The 19,175-nt window shown below is 39.7% G+C and overlaps 1 protein-coding gene across 1 annotated transcript in view; it reads right to left on the bottom strand.

Annotated features, from left to right (window-relative positions):
- Positions 1 to 19,175, bottom strand: part of FAT3 (FAT atypical cadherin 3) — a 485,653-nt gene that overhangs the window by 84,753 nt on the left and 381,725 nt on the right. The window contains 3 exon segments of the mRNA XM_030559193.1: positions 7,578 to 7,811; positions 9,209 to 9,362; positions 10,127 to 10,323. Of these exon segments, the coding sequence (XP_030415053.1) occupies positions 7,578 to 7,811; positions 9,209 to 9,362; positions 10,127 to 10,323 (585 nt within the window).

The raw sequence follows: 19,175 nt of genomic DNA, 5'->3' as shown, positions 1-19,175 counted from the left end.
AGCAGAGCGTGCATGACATGGGATGTGCTGAACATAATGCATCCTCTGAGCTACCTGGACCTAAAGAGCACCACACACTTTTGGATGGGTGCAAGCCCATAATGCCGCTTTAATCAGACTTGGGCAAAAATTCTGCTGCCAGGAGCCTTCCGCTGCAGGCCATGACAATATCCAGCAGAAATCCTGAAGAAATCAAGCCCAGGAAATAGAATCTGAATGGAAGTAAATCAAATAGCAGAGACATACTGAGCCATAGGAGTCATACAAGATGTGGAGCAGCCAAGGTCATCACACAAAATATCCCACTGTGTGGATACATTTTTTAAACTGACAGGTACATCTCAAAGCATGGTGTTCTGCTATGAGGTTACAGCCTTTCAAAAGAGCAGGATACATCAGCAACTAAAAGCACCGCTTCACAAAACTAAAGGGATGCTTTGGAAATGCATCACAGAGCTTATTCATTGTATGTGTTGCTTTATGATGTATTCAAAACTTTTCTTTAGGTTTGTAGAAATCCTTCCCAAAATTGCACTCTTACACTATACCTGTGAAGTTTCACCCTCCCAGCAGAGACCATTCCTAGACTTGTCTTCACCTCAGGGAAGAGAGATATGTGCTCTAATAGTATAATTTGCTCTGGACAGTCTCAGACAACATGACCCCTAAATCCTTTTGAGCATCACTCCTTTCCACATATGGTCTCCGACTCTGTAGTTCTGGCCTGCATTCCTTGTTCCTAGATGTAGAACTCTGCATTTGGGTATATTAAAGTATATTTTGTTTGCATGGGTCCAGCTTACCAAACGGTTCAGATTACTCATATGACTGCCCTGTCCTCATCATTATTTAACACTCCACCAATCTTTGAGTCATCCACAAATTTTATAAATAGAGATTTTTCATTCTGTAATGGTGAAAAGCCAGCCTACAGAGTGGCTCAGTGAGAACACTGGCATGAAACAGTACTTCATTTTATCTCTGCTGTTATTTGGCATTGCCATAAACAGCATAGTAAAGAAGTGCATCTGGAGTACTAACACTGGTATAGCATCAGGAGATAGCAAATTATTAGAAGAGCTACACTTTGCTGATGATAGTATGCAACTAAGTGACATCCCCAAAAACTTACAAAAAGAGTCAATCTGGCAAACACAGCAGACCATGTAAGGCTCCAAATTAGTTATGCTAAAACAAACATACCGGAAACCCAGACATCAAGCAGTAACATCACACTAGATGGCAAAAACATCAAGGAAAGAGAACAGCTTCCCCACCTGGGAGCACTGTATTGGCCAGAGATCTCAAGAAGGAAAGGATGTCAAAGATATGAAAGGCATCTACAGTATTTACTAAACTCAACAACATATGGAAATCATTGATATACAGCATCAAATCAAAACTGAGAATTTTCAATTCAAACACATATGGCTGCAAGAAGTGATGATCTTTTAGACAGAAAACTAGAAAACTAGAAGAAATATGTGCCTATGAAAGATTCTGGGCATTGGTTGGAAAGACTTCATCACCAAAGAAAAGATCCAAGAAAATACGAACCAGCAACTTGTTTCCACTAGAATCAGAAGAAAGCGCTGGACATATTTGGAGCATCTACTCCAGATACCAACTCACAGACTCCTACATGAAGCTGGCAAGTGGAAACCAGCTGGTGTGCGGAAATGAGGGCACCCAAGAGAAACCTCAAGAAGAACTCTAAGCAGGAAGGGTAGAACAATCTATTTCAACACAATAGAACAGTGGAAGTAGCAGCAAATAACAGAGAGGAAAGGAGAAGACTAGATTCCACCCTGTGCAGCAACACTGGAAGATGCAATGTAAATAATGATTTTATATTTACTTCCATATCATTGATGAAAATGTTGAATAGCTTCAGTCCTTGTACCAATCCCTGTGAAACCCCACTAGAAACATCCTCATTCAATGCTGATTTCCCACTGGCACCTACTTTTTGAGATCTGTCAGACAGCCAGTTCTTAATCCATTTAACGTGTGCGTTATTGATATTGTATAGTTCGAATTTTTTATCAGAATGCTGTGCAGTCATAAGTTAAATGCCTTACAGAAGTCTACCCTTATCGACCAAACTTGTAATCTCATCAAAGAATGAAATCAGGCTTGTTTGACATGACCTATTTTTCATAAATCCATGTTGACTGGCATTAATTATATTCCTATCCTTTATTTCGTAATCAATTAAATCACATATAATCTTTTCCATTATTTTACCTGGGACTGATATCAGGTTAACTGGCCCATAGCTAACTAGGTCATTCTGCGTTCCTTTTTTAATATTGGCACAACATTAGCACTCTTCCAGTCATCTGGCCCTTCCTTAGTATTCAAGATTTATTAAAAATTAACATCAGCAGGCCAGAGATCTTCTCAGAAGGCTCCTTTAGGGATCTTAGTTGCAAGTTATCCATGTCTGCTGAGTTTACAGTGTTTACCCCAGTAGATGTTGTTTCGCATCTTCCTAAGTTATTAATGGACTGGAAATTACTTCATAGTTCTCATGTGATATGAGCACATCATCTTCCTTCTTTCCAAATACGGAAGAGAAATATTTATTGATCACTTCTGCCTTATCTGCATCGTTATTAACAGTTAGCTATTTAGTAATGGGCCTACAACAGTCAGGATTTCTTTTGTTCCTAGTATAACTAAAAAATTATTTCTGTCCTTAGCCCTGGCAGCTATGGATATTTCCCTGATGACTTTATTTTCCCTTATCAATTTTTTGCTCTTCATAACTTCTAATTTATATGATTTCTATTATCCTCCTTTTCTATTTTTTATATACTGTTTTTTATTGCTAATTTTTTCTTCATTTTGCCACTGAACTGGGTGGGTTTTCAGCCAAAGTTATCTTCTTACTTAATTGTGGAAATACAGCTTTTTTGAACGTTTAATGCATTCTTTTAAAGAACTTTGAATCTTCATACACATTATTCTATCTATTTTTTTTATCTCAATGAGGTTTGCTCAGCTTTCGGAAATTACCCTTTTGAAGCACGAAGTATTTATGGTAATTAATGGAACTGTCCCCCATTTGTCCATATTCAGTGTTATCTGGTCATGATCACCAGTCCCTCGGCACTTATCATCCTTCAGTCCAGTGATAATTCATCTTTATTCATCGTAAGGAGCTATCTTGTGTTGGGTAAAATATCTTTTGTGTTAAAAAATTATCATGTACAATTCTTAGAAACTGTGATGTTGGTTGAATGGTACCTCCAGCATATGTCTCCCATGACAGACTGATCAAATAAAAGACTGACTAGAAGGAGCTTGTTAGACTTCAATAAATTGCCAAAAACACCAGTACTGGATGAGGGAAATGGAGAGCTGGATCTGCCAGCTGGCCACCACAAATGTTAAAGCTCCAGGGATGGGGCCGACTCCAGGGATCAGCCCAGCAAACAGGTGATTGGGGTGGCCATGGGGAAGGGGCAGCACGTCTGGCTCTTCGACGGCGGGTCCCTCACTCCCGCTCAGAGCGAAGGACCTGCCACTGAATTGCCGCCGAAGGCTGAGGCAGCGGCGGTAGAGCACCAACAGATCACGATCACGGCTTGGTTTTTTTTTTGCTGCTTGGAGTGGGAAAACCCTGGAGCCGGCCCTATCTAGGGACCAGATTTCTAGAGGCGTGTAGGCACCTGAAGATGAATACTGGTGCCAGCCTAGTTGGAAGTAGTAGAATTTTTGAAAGCATCCAGGCACCTAACTCCCATTGGATTTCTCCATTAAGTTTTCCTGTAGGGAAGACGTTGCACAACAGATTCCACATATCAGATTGCTATGGTGTCTCTGCAAATCTGGGAGACTATCTGCTATGCCGTAAAACTAGTAACATCTCAGGTCCCAAAGCCTCTATACTCTATCTACAATAGCAGGATGGTGGGCTATTTCACTAGTTTGCATGATACAGGTGAGCTCCATGAAAAATCAGGAATTTCCAGTAAAAGTAGGGCAGATAGCAATGCTATATGTTTATGTTTAAAAAAATCAATAATTGTAGTGTAACAAAGGGAGTTGTGTAGCCCCTCCACTTTCTTCCAGATGCCCACTTAATTAACAGTTTGGACCATCCATCTTTGGGGAGAGGTAATATAAATTGAACTATGCACTGTATTGAACTATGCTCCTTGTTATCCAAAGCAATTCTCTTCAACTGAAAGTTGTGAAATTGGAAAGCAGAGCCCTCTCATTCCTGTCCCCCTCTAGCATGTGTATCTGCCTAGATACAGATGGGAGCTACCAACTGTGTATCCAAGAGTTCAGAAGAACAATGGAGGTTTGATCAGTTCATTCTTCTGCTTCCAGAGCCAGCCATATGAAACAAAATCAATGAATGTATTAAATATAAATCTGACAATTTAGGTTCAAATCCTGCATAGTACTGAGTGCCCTCTGTGATGCTGTCAAGCAGGTTGCCAGTTCCCACCAAGGCAGCAGGCTAATTCACTCACATGCTAATAGAAATCAAAGGAGTGTCAGAAGGCACTGTAATGTGATCAGGCCAATTCACTTGTGTGTTGTCATAATTAAAAAGGAAATGTGATGGTATTGTCTTCATTTATCTGTAACCTGTTGAATGCGATTACATTTTACATAATACATCACTGTACTTAATTAACCCTAGATCAAAGCATGTATTAGAGTTTAGATGAGAATTTACTTAACGTGTAAAACTGCATGAAAACTAATGAAGGATTGTTTCTGGCTATCACATTGTTCATGAAAACCAAGGAAAGACTGGCTGGATGGCTTAATTCAATGCATTATGTATGTCTCTGTAAAGTTAACCAGGATTGAAGTCTTAGAACTGTCAATGAGAAGCATGCTAACTTCAAAGCCTGGGTCCTTGTGTTCAACAAAGGGAAATCTACAGAACCATGTTGTGATGGGAACACATGCCAGGCTGCTTTCTGGGGAAAACAGCTATAAGAATCTACCTTGGGAGCGATCCTGCATCTCTGAGCCGTTTGGACACTTTCAGGGGGCATTCCAGATACAAGACAGAGATCCCCAAAGCTGTTTTGGGTAATCCTGAGAGATTTATGGAAATCAGGAGATTACTAAGCCTTTGCTAATCATTTGGATTTACAAACACTGACTCACTTGTAATGTATTTTTTTTACATTAATCTCTCAATAACTCTCATTTCTTTTTCTTAGCTAATAAATTTCTAGTTAGTTTACTAAAGAAATTGGCTACAACATTGTTTTTGGTGTGAGATCAAGCATATCCTTTGACCTGGGGTAAGTGACTGGCCCTTTGGGGTCAGGAGTGACCTAATGTGAGGTGATTTTTGGTTTTAATAATTTTTCATCACTTAGCCCAGTTTGTCTGGGTGGCAAGATGCATTAGAGAGCCTCAGGCAACTGTCTTTGGCTCCATGGTGAGATTAATATAGCAATCCAGCAGTGCACAGTTGTTACTGGCTTGGTGAAATTGAATTATAGAATATACCACCAGTTTGGGGTGTAAGAAAACAGGGCACACCATCTGACCTGAGATTAACGCTCCCACTTGTGAGCTACTCCAGACAGCATGACACCCTCAACTCTTACAGACTTCATAAGGTCTCTTAGGAAAAGCTCAGCACATTTCATGACCAAGCCCTTAAGAAGCAACCAGAGTCACATCCATGTGTTAAATAATATATTGAGAAGCAGGTACTGCACAACAAAAACCATCAATAACTTAGCAATGGCACCAAATCTTCCTACTGCCTGGAAATTGCCCTAATTATCCTAAGAGTATCTGACCAAACATTCATTCAATATAATGCCAGTTCCTCCACATGATGTATTATATTTAGTGGGAAGCGTTCCTGGAGCCAACAACATGGCTTGTCTTTCAAGCTCTCTCTCAATGTTCTCCATGCTGGCATTCCTTCCTTCATTCTTCTGAAAAGGGTGCAAGTTCTCTAAATTGGAATTCACACTCCTTACAGGTATCGAGTATATGGCTCTTCAAGGACCGAAATAGTAGAGGAATTGGCAGACACTGACACTGATCGTAAAATGCTCTGTGGAAAATATGTTTTTCGGCTCATTACAAGCTACACAAATGTTTTCAAGGGAAGTGGAGGATACTCTACAGAGATTTAACTACTGCATGTTATGAAAAAAATATCCGATCCTAATGCATTCATTTCCACAACAGTGGGAATACGTTTTTTTAGTGCTGACTAATAAAACACTGAATTGTATTAAAATCAGTTTCATAAACCAGAATAACTCCTCCATCTTACACAGCCGTCTATGATTTACAGCTCTAAACATTATAGGAAGCCTATATATTCTTTCATATTTGTCATCACCTATCCACTTCTATAAAAATATGCAGTCTCAGAAAGAGAATGAATGTAGCAATTACCTCCATTGTTCGTGAAAACTAATGCACAAACTCCATTGTTCATGAAAACTAATAGTTCATCATCTCATTATGTAAAGTTGATTTTAGCACAAACTTTTATCAACAACATTTATTCCAAATTCTTTGCTATCTTTTTTTGTTTTAAATGTCACTTCGTACATGAGAAAAAGCTAATTAAAACAGCAGTGGAAAATAAAAACACTGGGTTTGCAACATATGTATTGGCTTACTAAGAGTAATTGGCTTTTTCACTACAGGGCAGTACAATAAACAGTAATTGTGATTTTTCAACCAAGGAGCATAATGTGTTCTTTATAGATACAGTAATGAATGTTTGCAGCTTATTCTTTAACTTTACTGAATGCAGCAAATTTAAACTAGCAACCTTAACAACAGAGGATACTACCAGCATCTATTATAATTCAGAAAAATATGAATAAAAAGTATTTTCCACTCAGTGGAAGATCCTGGTTTGTAGGTAACATCACTCATGCCCAAAAATAAAGCAGAGAAAAGAAAAACTGTCAGACTCTATATTTATCTACCTAAAATAAATTAGATGAAAAAGAGCAAAGGTTTTTACAATTTAACACTTGTGTTACAAGACAAAAAAATCGTGCCTAGATTTCATGATTAAGTTCCTCACATAACAAAAGGCTGCCATTAAAAAAAAACCAGTAAGAAAATAACCAGAATATCTCCAGTCTATACAAAGTACAACAATAGCAGAGTAAAATTATAACAAAGTTGTGATGAATCAAGGCCTATATTTCTCTACCCAGGTACAGATTTCTACTGGTATATAACTATATTACCAGCATAACACAAAAAAAGGCATGGAGAACTTCAGCTCTAAAACAACTTGAGATCTTTATAGCACAAAAGTTTAAACTTAACTCTAAATCCATCATAACTGCTACCAGTGATCTCTACAATAAGAATATGGTGATGACAGACTTCCTTGGCCACTGCAATACTTATACATCTGTGACATCATGCCACACTCAACAATGAGCAGCAGCAAAGGGGATAACGAAGGGGAGAGGAAGGAAAAGCAGAAGGGGTGAATAAGGAGAGACACAGAAGGAAGAAGGTGCCATCTCTGTCACAATTCCGCCAACCCATGCATTTTTTCTGTGTACTAGTTATTCTTAGTAACATTTCTCACTTACCTACATCAGGATCCGTGGCCTGAACTCTGGTTAACAAAGCTTTAGTGGCTGTATTCTCATAGACACATGCGGTGTAATGATCAGTAGAAAACATTGGTGGATTATCATTAACATCTTCCAGGAAAAGATGGATTTCTGACTGGCAGAACCTGCCACCGCCATCTGTTGCCCTGGCAATCAAGTTGTACACAGGGATTTTCTCTCTGTCTAAAAGGGCTAAGGTTTTCAACTCACCTAAAATAGGGTAAAAGCAGCAATCATCATTATTAATATAAAAGATTATTCATTTTTAGATATTGTAAGTACCAGAAAGATCACATATTTTTCAGGAATTAAAAGAAAAAAAGAGGGAAAAAAATGGAACAAATAATAGTGTCCATCATTGAAAGGAATACAAAATCCTGAAAGCTTCATTTTTACTTCTCTTTATCCACCATAGTTAACTGCCAGTACAAATGCAGTACGTAAGCCAATCTGGATGACCTTCAAAGCCCTACAATTTCACCCATGGCTGAGAGTATAATAAACAGTATTTTTCATGTCTGCCTTTTGGTTACTCTCATAATCTCCATGGCTCTCTAGATTTCTAAACACATAAATGCACTGTAAATCTACTGATGACAGCCGAGATAATCAAACGTAAAGGGTCGTAATGCTGATCTTTGCCAACAAACAGCTCAGAGAGTCTCAGGAGGTGTCTCTGTCTTCCCGTTTAGATCAGATCTCTCATTCTCAGATACACGTTATAGGCCAATGAAAGGACACAGGTGTGACCATGGGCATTAAGAACAACCACAAGGTAGCTTGTTCATATGCCACAAGTTTTAAATATTATCTGCTTCTTATAAAACAGATAAATAGTCTTCAACCATTAACATATCAGCAAAGCATCTGGTACTAGTCAGCAGGACTGATTTAGTCTTTTATATGCCAGATCCCATATTTAAATACATTACACTTTATTCTGATAGGGGACAATAGCCCACCTTTAACATACTAAACACCTCCCACTGCTTCAACCTCTGTGATTTATGGAAACAAAACAGTACCATCAGATGCAATGCTTCCTGTTATTAAACCATGTATCAAATACCATGTATCAAATCAGCAATACCCCCACAACACTCCAACATGCTAATAAATACTATATCCATGGCCCTTCCACCCCAAAAGCTTGGATGAAAAGATAGTCCTTGCCACTGTACTGAAGATCAACACATTCAGGCTACTTCAGACCCTGGTGGAAGAAATGATTTCCAAAGCTGAAGGCTCCTCGTAAACGTTCGGTCAGCAGCTCCCTCTCTTTTATACCAAGTGGGTTCCAGCTCAAGGCCTCTGATGCCCACAACTGGTTTGAAGGTCTTGCTGGGAAACGTAAGGGTTAAATCCCCTTCAATGGATGGAATATCCAAGGTGGCTATCAAAGGGGTTCCTTCCCTTCTACTGTCCTATAACTGTCACCTTCAAAGTGGACATAAGTGCCTGCAATAATATAAACTGACAGCACAAGTTCAGATTTCCATGTGACACTTTAATGGAAAATGCATTAGCAATAATTGGCAAGAACTCTGGCCCCAACTGGTGGCCAGGGTTAGCAATGTCATTCAGAGACAAAACTTTTGTCACCTTACCGCTTTCTGGATCTAAAAAAAATTTATTGTTCCCAGGTCCAAACAGCGAATAGCGAATTTCACCATTGGATCCGATGTCTGCATCCTTAGCCCTGATCTTAAGGATGACTTTGTTTGATGGAATGTCTTCAGGAAATAATGCTGCATATGCAAACTAGGGACAAAAGCAGAAAACACGGGAGATACAAGAGCTGCAGTTTATATTATCTTTGCACAGACATAATTTTGCATGGTTACTCTCTATAGTGCATGCACTTACAAAAGAAAACTTTTCTTAAGGAACTTTAACTCATCAATATAAGATCTGAACCATTTTAAGTATCACAACACCAGCACAAACTAAAAACATTAGTAGGAGTGCAAAGGTGTTAGGAATAAAAAGGCAGACACACCTCATACACTGGCTACTCTGACTTTTTCTTGAACGCTCCCCTCATTTCACTACTGTAGCAGTACAACTTCATCCTTGATGGTGAGTGTGGGAGCGCAAGGACAGGACACAGGGTAATTTTACCACTGTATCATCTGTTCTCAGATAGGTCTAGATATCAGGGTGGTTAAACTGCCAGTGGCTACCTGTGTCCTGTCTATACTGACCCTCTCACCATTGTTACCACTAGAGGGGCTGCACCAACAATAATCTAACCTCACTACATAATAAGACAACTACCAGTGTGGAGAAGGCCAAGCCCCTCTAGCTCCACTGCTATGTTCTCTAAAACACTATCCTTCCACCTGCTTTAGCGAAACTATCTACACCCACCAGTGCCTCCCAGAACTCGTCAGGCCACTGAACTAAGAGTGTACCATGAATGGAGCTAAGAAATGAAACTGGAAACCAGTGATAAATAATAGTGAACTTTATAGGAAAACTTTATGTCTAGTAAAATATTACACAACTAAAATTTGCTGACAAACCTGATCACAGACAGGACTATTATCATTAACATCAGTGACCGTCACTTCCACAGCAGCTTGTGTTACAAACAGGCCATCGGTAGCAGTGATGTTCAGAAAATAAATGTCTTGTTCTTCCCGATCTAGTGGTCTCTTCACGTAAACCTTCCATTCATTCTGAACCAGTCCCAAGGCGAACTTCCCTTTGGGATTCCCTCCTACAAAGAGGCAATAGAGGCCTATCAGAGCTTTGCATTCATTCAAACATAAACACAGATGCAGTTTAAAGGTGCCACAAGTAAGCAGCTACCATTTCTCCTCATACCATGAGAAGTGCCTTCAAACTGGTAAAATTTTGGAAATCTGTAATAAGATTATGGTCCCAGGCATTTGTGGTCCCTTGTATGAAAGTAAAACACTAATATCCAAAGAAAACAAAATCCATTTAGCAGAGCTCAAGATGATCTCTTGTTTAGTTCTCCTGAAGGGCAATCAAATTCAAACTGTGAACAATCAATAGTCTTCTCAGGATGGTACAATTGTCTTTCCACTTAGTCTCAAGAGAGGATGTAATACACTGTAGCTCTTGTTACCAAGACAATTTCATTAGCTGTTGATTATGCAATCAAGGAATGGCAGTAGGTTCTATTAAGGAATCCTTTAATGAAAGCTTTATCATACAGCTGTGTTGTTCTTATACTCATTAGGATTCTAGCTGTTTAAAAAAAAAAAGTTTACATGACACAGAAAGACACATTAGTATTAAATAGCCCTAAAGAGGGGTCATTTAAGGAATAGTTCAAAGATAAGCATTGCAATTAGATCAAATTTATCAGAGAGTGAAAGCTAGCGAAAGCCAGCTAGGAGTGAAGGAGATGAAGCAGAACAGCTTTTTATTATGCTGAAACACTGACACCGAACCTGGCAATATTACTTTTCCACATCATTAAATTGCATGGAGACAAAAGCAGCTTGTAGAGAGAAAGACTTGTCCCCATCATCCTCAGAGACGGAAATAATGTCATTTCACACACTGAAGGATACAAGGAATTAAAAGTGATGTGAAAAGGGGCATGGTTCTTTGTCAATAACATTTCTAACGGTTATTTACACTTGCATTTGAAATGGTATAATCCCTAATCTCTTCTATAAGATGATCACCTTCAATTACCTTCCTTTGCTGTAGCCTGTTCTCCAGTCTTTGTCTTTATGTTGTCAGATTAGACTGCAAATTCTTTGGGTCAGATTATTACGACTTCCTATCTGTGTGTACAGCTCCTAGAACATGCCTGGTCTGTAAAACTACCTGTACACATTCACCACATTCAGGCAGAATGGCATCTGTTTATAATGAACTCAGATGCTGCACGAATTGAATGGGAAGATGGAAAAGCCCCACATTATTTCAATGAGCAAACTACAATTCAGGCTAACCTGCTATTTAAGCTTTTCCCACTAAGAGAAGTTTGCTACTGTTCTCTTAAAGAGAGACTGCAAAGATTTTTTTTTTTAAAGGGCTTGTGCCCTACTTCTTTGTAATGTAAAAAGGCAGCTCAAATGGTGTTTTTTCATTATTATTTTTTTCTCCTTAGCAATATCAAGAATGTAAAGTCTGATGTTCCTTGGCTTTGCTGGAGGGCTCACTTAGTGTCTTGGATGTGTGCTGTGAGATCTCTTGGCCCTTCCTGGAAAAGGTAGGTTTTTAATCTTTACTCCCAACTATTTATGTTCAGTATGTGAGAAAATAGGTATTAACAAAAACATAGAAAAGAGAAAAAGTTATAAACCGTTGGAATAAAAAAAAATCACTCTTCCCCTGTGATTACATGACTTAATTAGGTGTGGCTACCTAGCATCTCAGATATCATAACTCTGCCAGTTCTCCATAAAGTCTCTCAGGGGCCTGGTCTATACTAGGAAATTAGGTTGGTATAACTACATTGCTCAGAGGTGTGAAAAATCCACACTTCTGCATGACACCCTTAAACTGACCTAACCCCCAGCATAGACAGTGTTAAGTCGACGGCAGAAATCTGTCGTTGACCTAGCTACTTCCTCTTGGGGAGATGAAATACCTATGCTTTCCTGTCGGCATAGGTAGTGTCTTCACTGAAATACTACAGTGGCACAGCATTTTAAGTAGACAGGCCCAGGAAAAAGAGGGCAGATGAGACATTCCTGAACTTAAAACCAAACAGAAAGGTTGAACATATATGTTAAGCCTTGTGTGTATATCACACACCAGAAAAAGAGGGAAGTTTAGATTATTGATCAGCCACATATTTTATAGAACCTTTAGACTGAGTGTGTGCATTCGTATTAAAATATAAAGCTGGTATATCAAACACTTAACCGTTTTCTGTTTATAGCAACCCAATGGTCATAGGCTACAATCCTGAAAGGCCCTCAGCTCCCGGTGACTTCCGTGAGAGCACAGGATTCTCAATGCCATGCCGAATCAGACCCTTGCTAAAGCTGTGTAGTGACAAAAAATGGATTTCCCCAAAAGACGGTCAGTTGTATTTCATTATGCAATGTGGGCTGGATCCAAAGACCAGTCAAGTCACTGAGAGTCTACCGTTGACTTGACTGAACTATGAAGCACATCCTAATTGGGCTGGAGAGAAAGGTAGGCACATGCTGATTAACATTAAAACATCTCCATTTAAGTGCAGCATCAAGGTAAAGAAGCATAATGTTTCTCCACAGCTGGTTGCGAACCAGCCATAGCAAGAGTTCTGTTTAATATAACAAAGCCTTAAATGTATATCTTTAACTTCATGATGGCATTCAATACTTTTCTGCACTGTGCATGAGAGTTCTTTAGTTAAAGCAAATGATTAACAAGCTCCAGTTAACATGAAGCAGTATGCCCACCTCATGTATATCCCATTGCTAAGTAAAGAGGAGAGGTAAAAACTTCAATCAGTTGGCTGTTGGTCCTGTTAATAGTAATACCAGCCTTGAACAACTCTATAGTCATTACCACCATGTTGTTCATATGCTGGGAATTATGAGAGTGTGTATAAAATGTTTGGGTGTTTAAGATCCCACATTTCTTTCCCTTATTCTATTAGAAGATTCATCTGAATGATCAAGAAACCTTAGTGATAAACACAAAACATGTGAATCAAAGGCTTGATTCATATGTCTCTTCCTTTTTTGTTATCATTATCCTTCCTTTCTCCATTGCTCAGCACTGCTGCTATATTTTGCTGATGAAAGACTGAAGGCATATGATAAAGTGTTACCGAAATAATGAGATGTAAACAGTAAAACACTGTCAGGGAAATAGTCTTAAAAGGGAAGGAAAAAAATAAGCTGTGGCTCAGGGAACCATTTTCTAGAACTCATATATATGCCCTGCTGCAGATCTCATTCTGCAATGATTAATTAACTTTTCCACTAACATATTTAAGCAGATTCTGAGTCCTAAGGGCATTCTAATTAATTAGTTTTTCACTCTGAATAATGTAGAATTTCTAAATGGAAGCCTCCTGACTATGAGTATTAATGGATTCTTTAAAATCTGTTGGCAGTTTTCTTATGTTCTGCTTTGAATGTCACAACACTGAAGTGTTAGCTAAAAATAAAAGCAACGTTTCAGAATGACTTTGAGGCTAAGAGAATCTGCATTATCTTTCATCTTTTGTTACTTGAAGTTTGACTACTGGACTGTTCCCCCATGCCCTAGTCAGCACATGGTACAAAACCAACATGGGCTCAAGTTTAATGAAAGAAAAAACAGCTAGACACAATGAAATCCACAAACATGCTGATCCCAAACAAACAAATCTTGATACACATCATTACTAAAGCGCACATAGGTAAGTTATAACAACTAAAAGAGTAGCTGAAAACTAGATATTGATCACATGAGTTTTCACTGTGACTTCCCTATTCCTAGTGCACACTACAGTGGTTATTTTATTTTGTTTCTTTCTTTGGATTTCATATTTATTTATTTAGAAATGTCTGGTGCCTATCTGGAACTGTAGGGACTTTATGCATATTAAAACCAATAGTGTTTACACAACATTTAAGACAGTGCACATGCTCACTGAGCTGCCCAAATGATAAAGACAACCCACCAAATTCTACCACCACTACACCTTAGCTTTCGAGGAGGGTGGGTTAGTTCAGTGGTTTGAGTATTGGGCCTGCTAAACCCAGGGTTGTGAGTTCAATCCTGGAGGGGGCCATTTAGGGATCTGGGACAAAAATCCATCTGGGGATTGGTCCTGCTTTGAGCAGGGGATTGGACTAGATGACCTCTTGAGGTCCCTTCCAACCCTGATATTCTATGAAAATATTCTTATATCTGCCAATATAACTCCTCCCGCAAATATCAGGGCTCTCAGAAGTGGCTATCTGAATGACTCTAATGGTATGTCTACACTGCAAGAAAACACCCTCAGCTGGCTTGGGCGGTGGGGCTACAGAATTTCAGTACAGATGTTCAGGCTTGGGCTGGAGCCCCGGCTCTTGGACTCCGCAAGGAGGGAGGATCCTAGAGCCTGGCCTCCACCCCAAGCCCAAACATCTGCACCAGTGGCTCTCAAACTTTCCAGACTACAATACCTCTTTCAGGAGTCTGGTTTGCCCTGTGTACCCCAAGTTTCACTTCACTTAAAAACTCATTGCTTACAAAATCAGATATAAAAATAAAAAGTGTCCCAGCACACTATTACTGACAAATTGCATCCTTTCTCATTTTTACCAAACAATTATAAAATAAATATTGTACTTACATTTCAGTGTGACACTTGAGCCTGTTTTTCCACTTGTGAGCCTTGTCTGAAGCCAGAGCCCCAGGTGGTGAGGCTGAAGCCTGTGCCCCACTGCCTAGAGCTGGAGCATGTAACTTAGCTTCACAGGACTCAGTGTGGTATGGGGCCTCAGACAATTGCCCTGCTTGCCCCCCCCAATACCAAGCCTGCTCTTGTGACACCCTCCCCCAAATTCATCCTGTGACCCCCTCCTTGAGAACTGCAAACCCCAGGTTGTGAAACACTCTCTATATTAGTTGAGTAGCCCTTGGAAGACCTCTGTGTACCCTCAAGGGTATGTGTACCCCTGGCAGAGAACCACTTATCTACAATACAGTTTTATAACCCCACAGCCCAAGCCCCATGAGCTCAAGTCAATTGACATGGGCAGCCACAGGTGTTTTACTGCAGTGTAGACATACCCTAAAGGACAGATCCTCAGCTTTTGTTTATTGTCTCCATTGACTTCAGCCATTTACACCAACTGAGGATCTGCCCAGAGGTGCTTGAAATGCACACAAAGCAAGAATTAAAAATGTGCCACTCACCCCAAAATTATTCAAATACCCATTGAGCTTCCCAGGCAAAATAAACACAGACAAAAAGAAAATAATACTCACCACAAACAACATAAACTCTCCCTTCCACAAATACTGAGAAAGAGATGACTAAGGGATCCTTCTCTCTTAATCAGAAACATTGGCACTGGCTTCAATGATTTGCTGGATCAAAGTTATAACCTCTGCCACATTTTCTGGTTGCTTTCCCCCGATCCACCAGCATTACACCTCAGTCTTATCTGAGATGGGCATCAACCAGCTCACCCTCGCCCAGGGTCAGATGTCAGTCAGACACTGGGCTAGACAGACCATCTGACCAGGTAGGTCAGGCACACTGAGGATGTCAGACTGAGTTCCACTGGCACACTTTTAAGCTGCTATAGTCCATGCCTCCTCACTAAGGGCCTGAGCCTCTCAGCTGCTGAGCATCCTCTTGTTCCCACTTGCTTCAACAGGAACTGTGGGTGCAGAGCAGCTTCAAGGTCAGGGAAGCAATCTTAACAGCCTCAAACAGTGGTTATGCCAGTTACTTTAGGCTGTGTCTACATAGGGATACTCAGGAAAGTTAATGTAAATCAACTAGAGCTGTGAAGTCAATGCACATGGTGTGTGGATGCCCTCATTAAGGAGTAAAGTGGCCTTAATTTACAGTAACTTAATCTGTCTTGAGTCAGGCCCCCTCCCCCACCTCCCTGAAGGTGACTTCACACCTTTTAGTTGATTTGCCTTAACTTTCCTGAGTTTCCCTCAGCAGACAAGCCCTCAGATGTCTAAATACTTTTACAGAACCTGCAATATTTGCACAAGCAAGGGCATTCCCCTACAGTAATTACAGGGCCCTGTAGGCAATACTGCAAACACTAAGAAAGCCTTGTCTATTTGTCTAAAGCAATATTGACAAGTCTTCAGACAAGAACAGGAGCACTTGGGGCACCTTAGAGACTAACAAATTTATTTGAGCATAAGCTTTCTTCTTCGGATGCAGCATCCAAAGAAGTGGGCTGTAGCCCATGAAAGCTTATGTTCAAATAAATTTGTTAGTCTCTAAGGTGCCACAAGTGCTCCTGTTCTTTTTGCGGATACAGACTAACACGGCTGCTACTCTGAAACCTGACAAGTCTTCAGTAACCCGCATGAAAGGGCCCATGGTTTATTGCAGGCAACTGGCCAACATTGCGCTCTCACAAGAAAAGCAACAGTGCCTCTTCCATCTCCAGCTATCACTGCCAGGAACTTTCCGATATGTAACAGCCAGCTTTTATACCATGGCTTTCATCGGTACAGATCCCAAATTGTTTAACAAGGACTGTCAATAAATGGGCAAATAGGCATCACATCTTCCACCAGTGAAACGCAGATGGCTCTAGGTTCGAAAACGGCAGCTGTTTACCAGCACAGAGCAAGCCTGAAGAACAGGTTTGAACTGAGGAACTGTATCTAAATTAAATTGAAAGTGGGAGACGCATGTTAGTCAAGCACAGTGTTATTATCCATATTAAGAGTTGGCCAGAACACTGAGATTAATGACTGTATTCTTGGGGAAAGTACTATGGGAACTTTAGTCATCACAAGTGGTTAGAGTTTTGATTTTATGCCTCATCTAAAAGGCGATTTTTCCACACATTCTGTGTGTGCTGCACATCCTCAGGGAAAGGTATGAAAGGCTATTCTGAGTGCACCAAATGCCATTCTCATCATTTACTTTCTCTTCCCTTTAATTCAGTGATCCATACTTGCTCCAGTGAATGGCTTAGGCGTGGTGGTATTTACAGAACAATAATCTGGGTCTCAAAATACCTTCAAAATGACACAGTCACTGAAAAAAATCCCCAGCTATTTTGATGTCATGAAATGTTGAAATCCACTAGATGAACTCATTTTGAACTCAAAGTATGAATCAAATGTTTCATTAGTGAAAATGCAACTGTATTTTAACATTTGTTTTGTAGCCAATAGAATTAAATGTTTCTGGATGATTTTCATTCCACAATTTTCCATATCTAAGAGGATGTCTTAAAAAACTGAAGATAGCAAAGCCTCTTTGATATTATGTTCTAGCAGTTGCAATGGTATCACATGTGCCTTTTAAACCTCTTGTCTTTTCAGTAGTAGCATTTTTAGAATTTACTATGACAACACAAAATCAGGAAGGGATAGTTTTGAAACTTTTAGGTCTTATGGGAGGAGACTGGTATTAAACTGGTATTTTTCTCAAATTAATGAAAGTGGATTAATACATAATGTATCTGTATTGTGCATTAGAACAGGAGATTGACGACTTCAGGACAATTTACATAAATGGGAAAAATGCTAGTTAATAATTATCTCAGTGCACTAAACTACTCCCAATTTGAACATCACTGGTTTGCTTTTCTACAGCACTTCCCATTTGAGGATCTCAAAGCTCTGGACAGACAATAATTATATAGGTGTCACAAAGCCTCTAGAACACGGGCATTATTATTCCAGTTTTAAGAACAGGGACAATGAAGCACAGAGAGGAAGTGCCTTACCCAAGTCACACAGGAAGTGGGTGGCAGAGCCTTCCAGTTTTGTTCTTTATTCACAAAACTATCCTTCACCTCCTGTCCTTATAGACTATTCTGTGATACCCTATTAATATACCAGTTTAGCCTTTACAGGTGCGGAAGAATTTACTTTCAAACTGAATGAAGACTCTTTTCAAGTGGTCAAAATGAATTATTAAATGACTTGAAACTGATGGTATTGCGAACGTATATGATGACAAATCCATGGGACCTAAGACTTCATGATTGTTACTATACCACATGCCACGGCCATTCTCCATTTGATAGCAAAACCTAAGACAGAATTCAGATCCTCCAGTTCCAAATACACAAACCCATGCACCACTTGAGCTAAATGAGACTTCTTATTTTTGCCCATTACTTGTTAGCAGTACTGAGTCTATGACAAAACTGGTAACAGTTCTAATTCTATCCAGTGCAGACAGTGGTGCACACCAATAATAACAAGGTTATTACAATATAACCTTTACTCCGATATAATGCGACCCGATAAAATACAAATTTGGATATAACGCGGTAAAGCAGTGCTCTGGGGGGGCGAGGCTGAACACTGGTTGATCAAAGCAAGTTCAATATAACGCGGTTTCACCTATAATGCGGTAAGACTTTTTGGCTCCAAGGACACTGTTATATCAAGGTAGAGGTGCATTAGCAGCTCTGCAGGATGGGAGGCAGGAGGAACCAAAACTTTACTCGCAAAAATGTACTGGAGAATGCAGACAACAGACCAGACATAATAAACACAACTCATTTCCCCCTCCACCTCGCTTCCCCCACCCCAAAACATACAGACATTTAATTTTGCTCTGGAAATAGAATGGCAATAAATATAGCATGATAGGAACAAACAATATTACTATGCTTGGAAAAAAGATTAGTAATAAATTAACGTTTACACCATACTGCACGTAGCTACTGCATAGGTGCTAACCAGAACAGCAGTGAGAAGGGTTACTGCTGCCCTGGTTTGTGATACGACGCTTCTGGTAAGTGGGGAAAGTGTGGTATTCCTCCCTCCCTAATTTACAGTGCACATCAATTTTTCCACAGATAGTGATTTTTTAAATTGAATTTTTAAATGAAAGTTTAAATGAAAATTCCCCTCTCTGGAAGGGGAAGGGTTTAATTAAAAAAAAAGTGCTTAGAAATGTAAGGGCTTTCCTCTTGAGAATAAATGCTGTTCATTTTCCCT

The sequence above is a fragment of the Gopherus evgoodei genome, chromosome 1, assembly GCF_007399415.2.
Source record: "Gopherus evgoodei ecotype Sinaloan lineage chromosome 1, rGopEvg1_v1.p, whole genome shotgun sequence".
Taxonomy (NCBI): Eukaryota; Metazoa; Chordata; order Testudines; family Testudinidae; genus Gopherus; species Gopherus evgoodei.
Note: the sequence above shows the minus strand (reverse complement) of the source record. Positions and strands in the feature narration are given on the sequence as shown.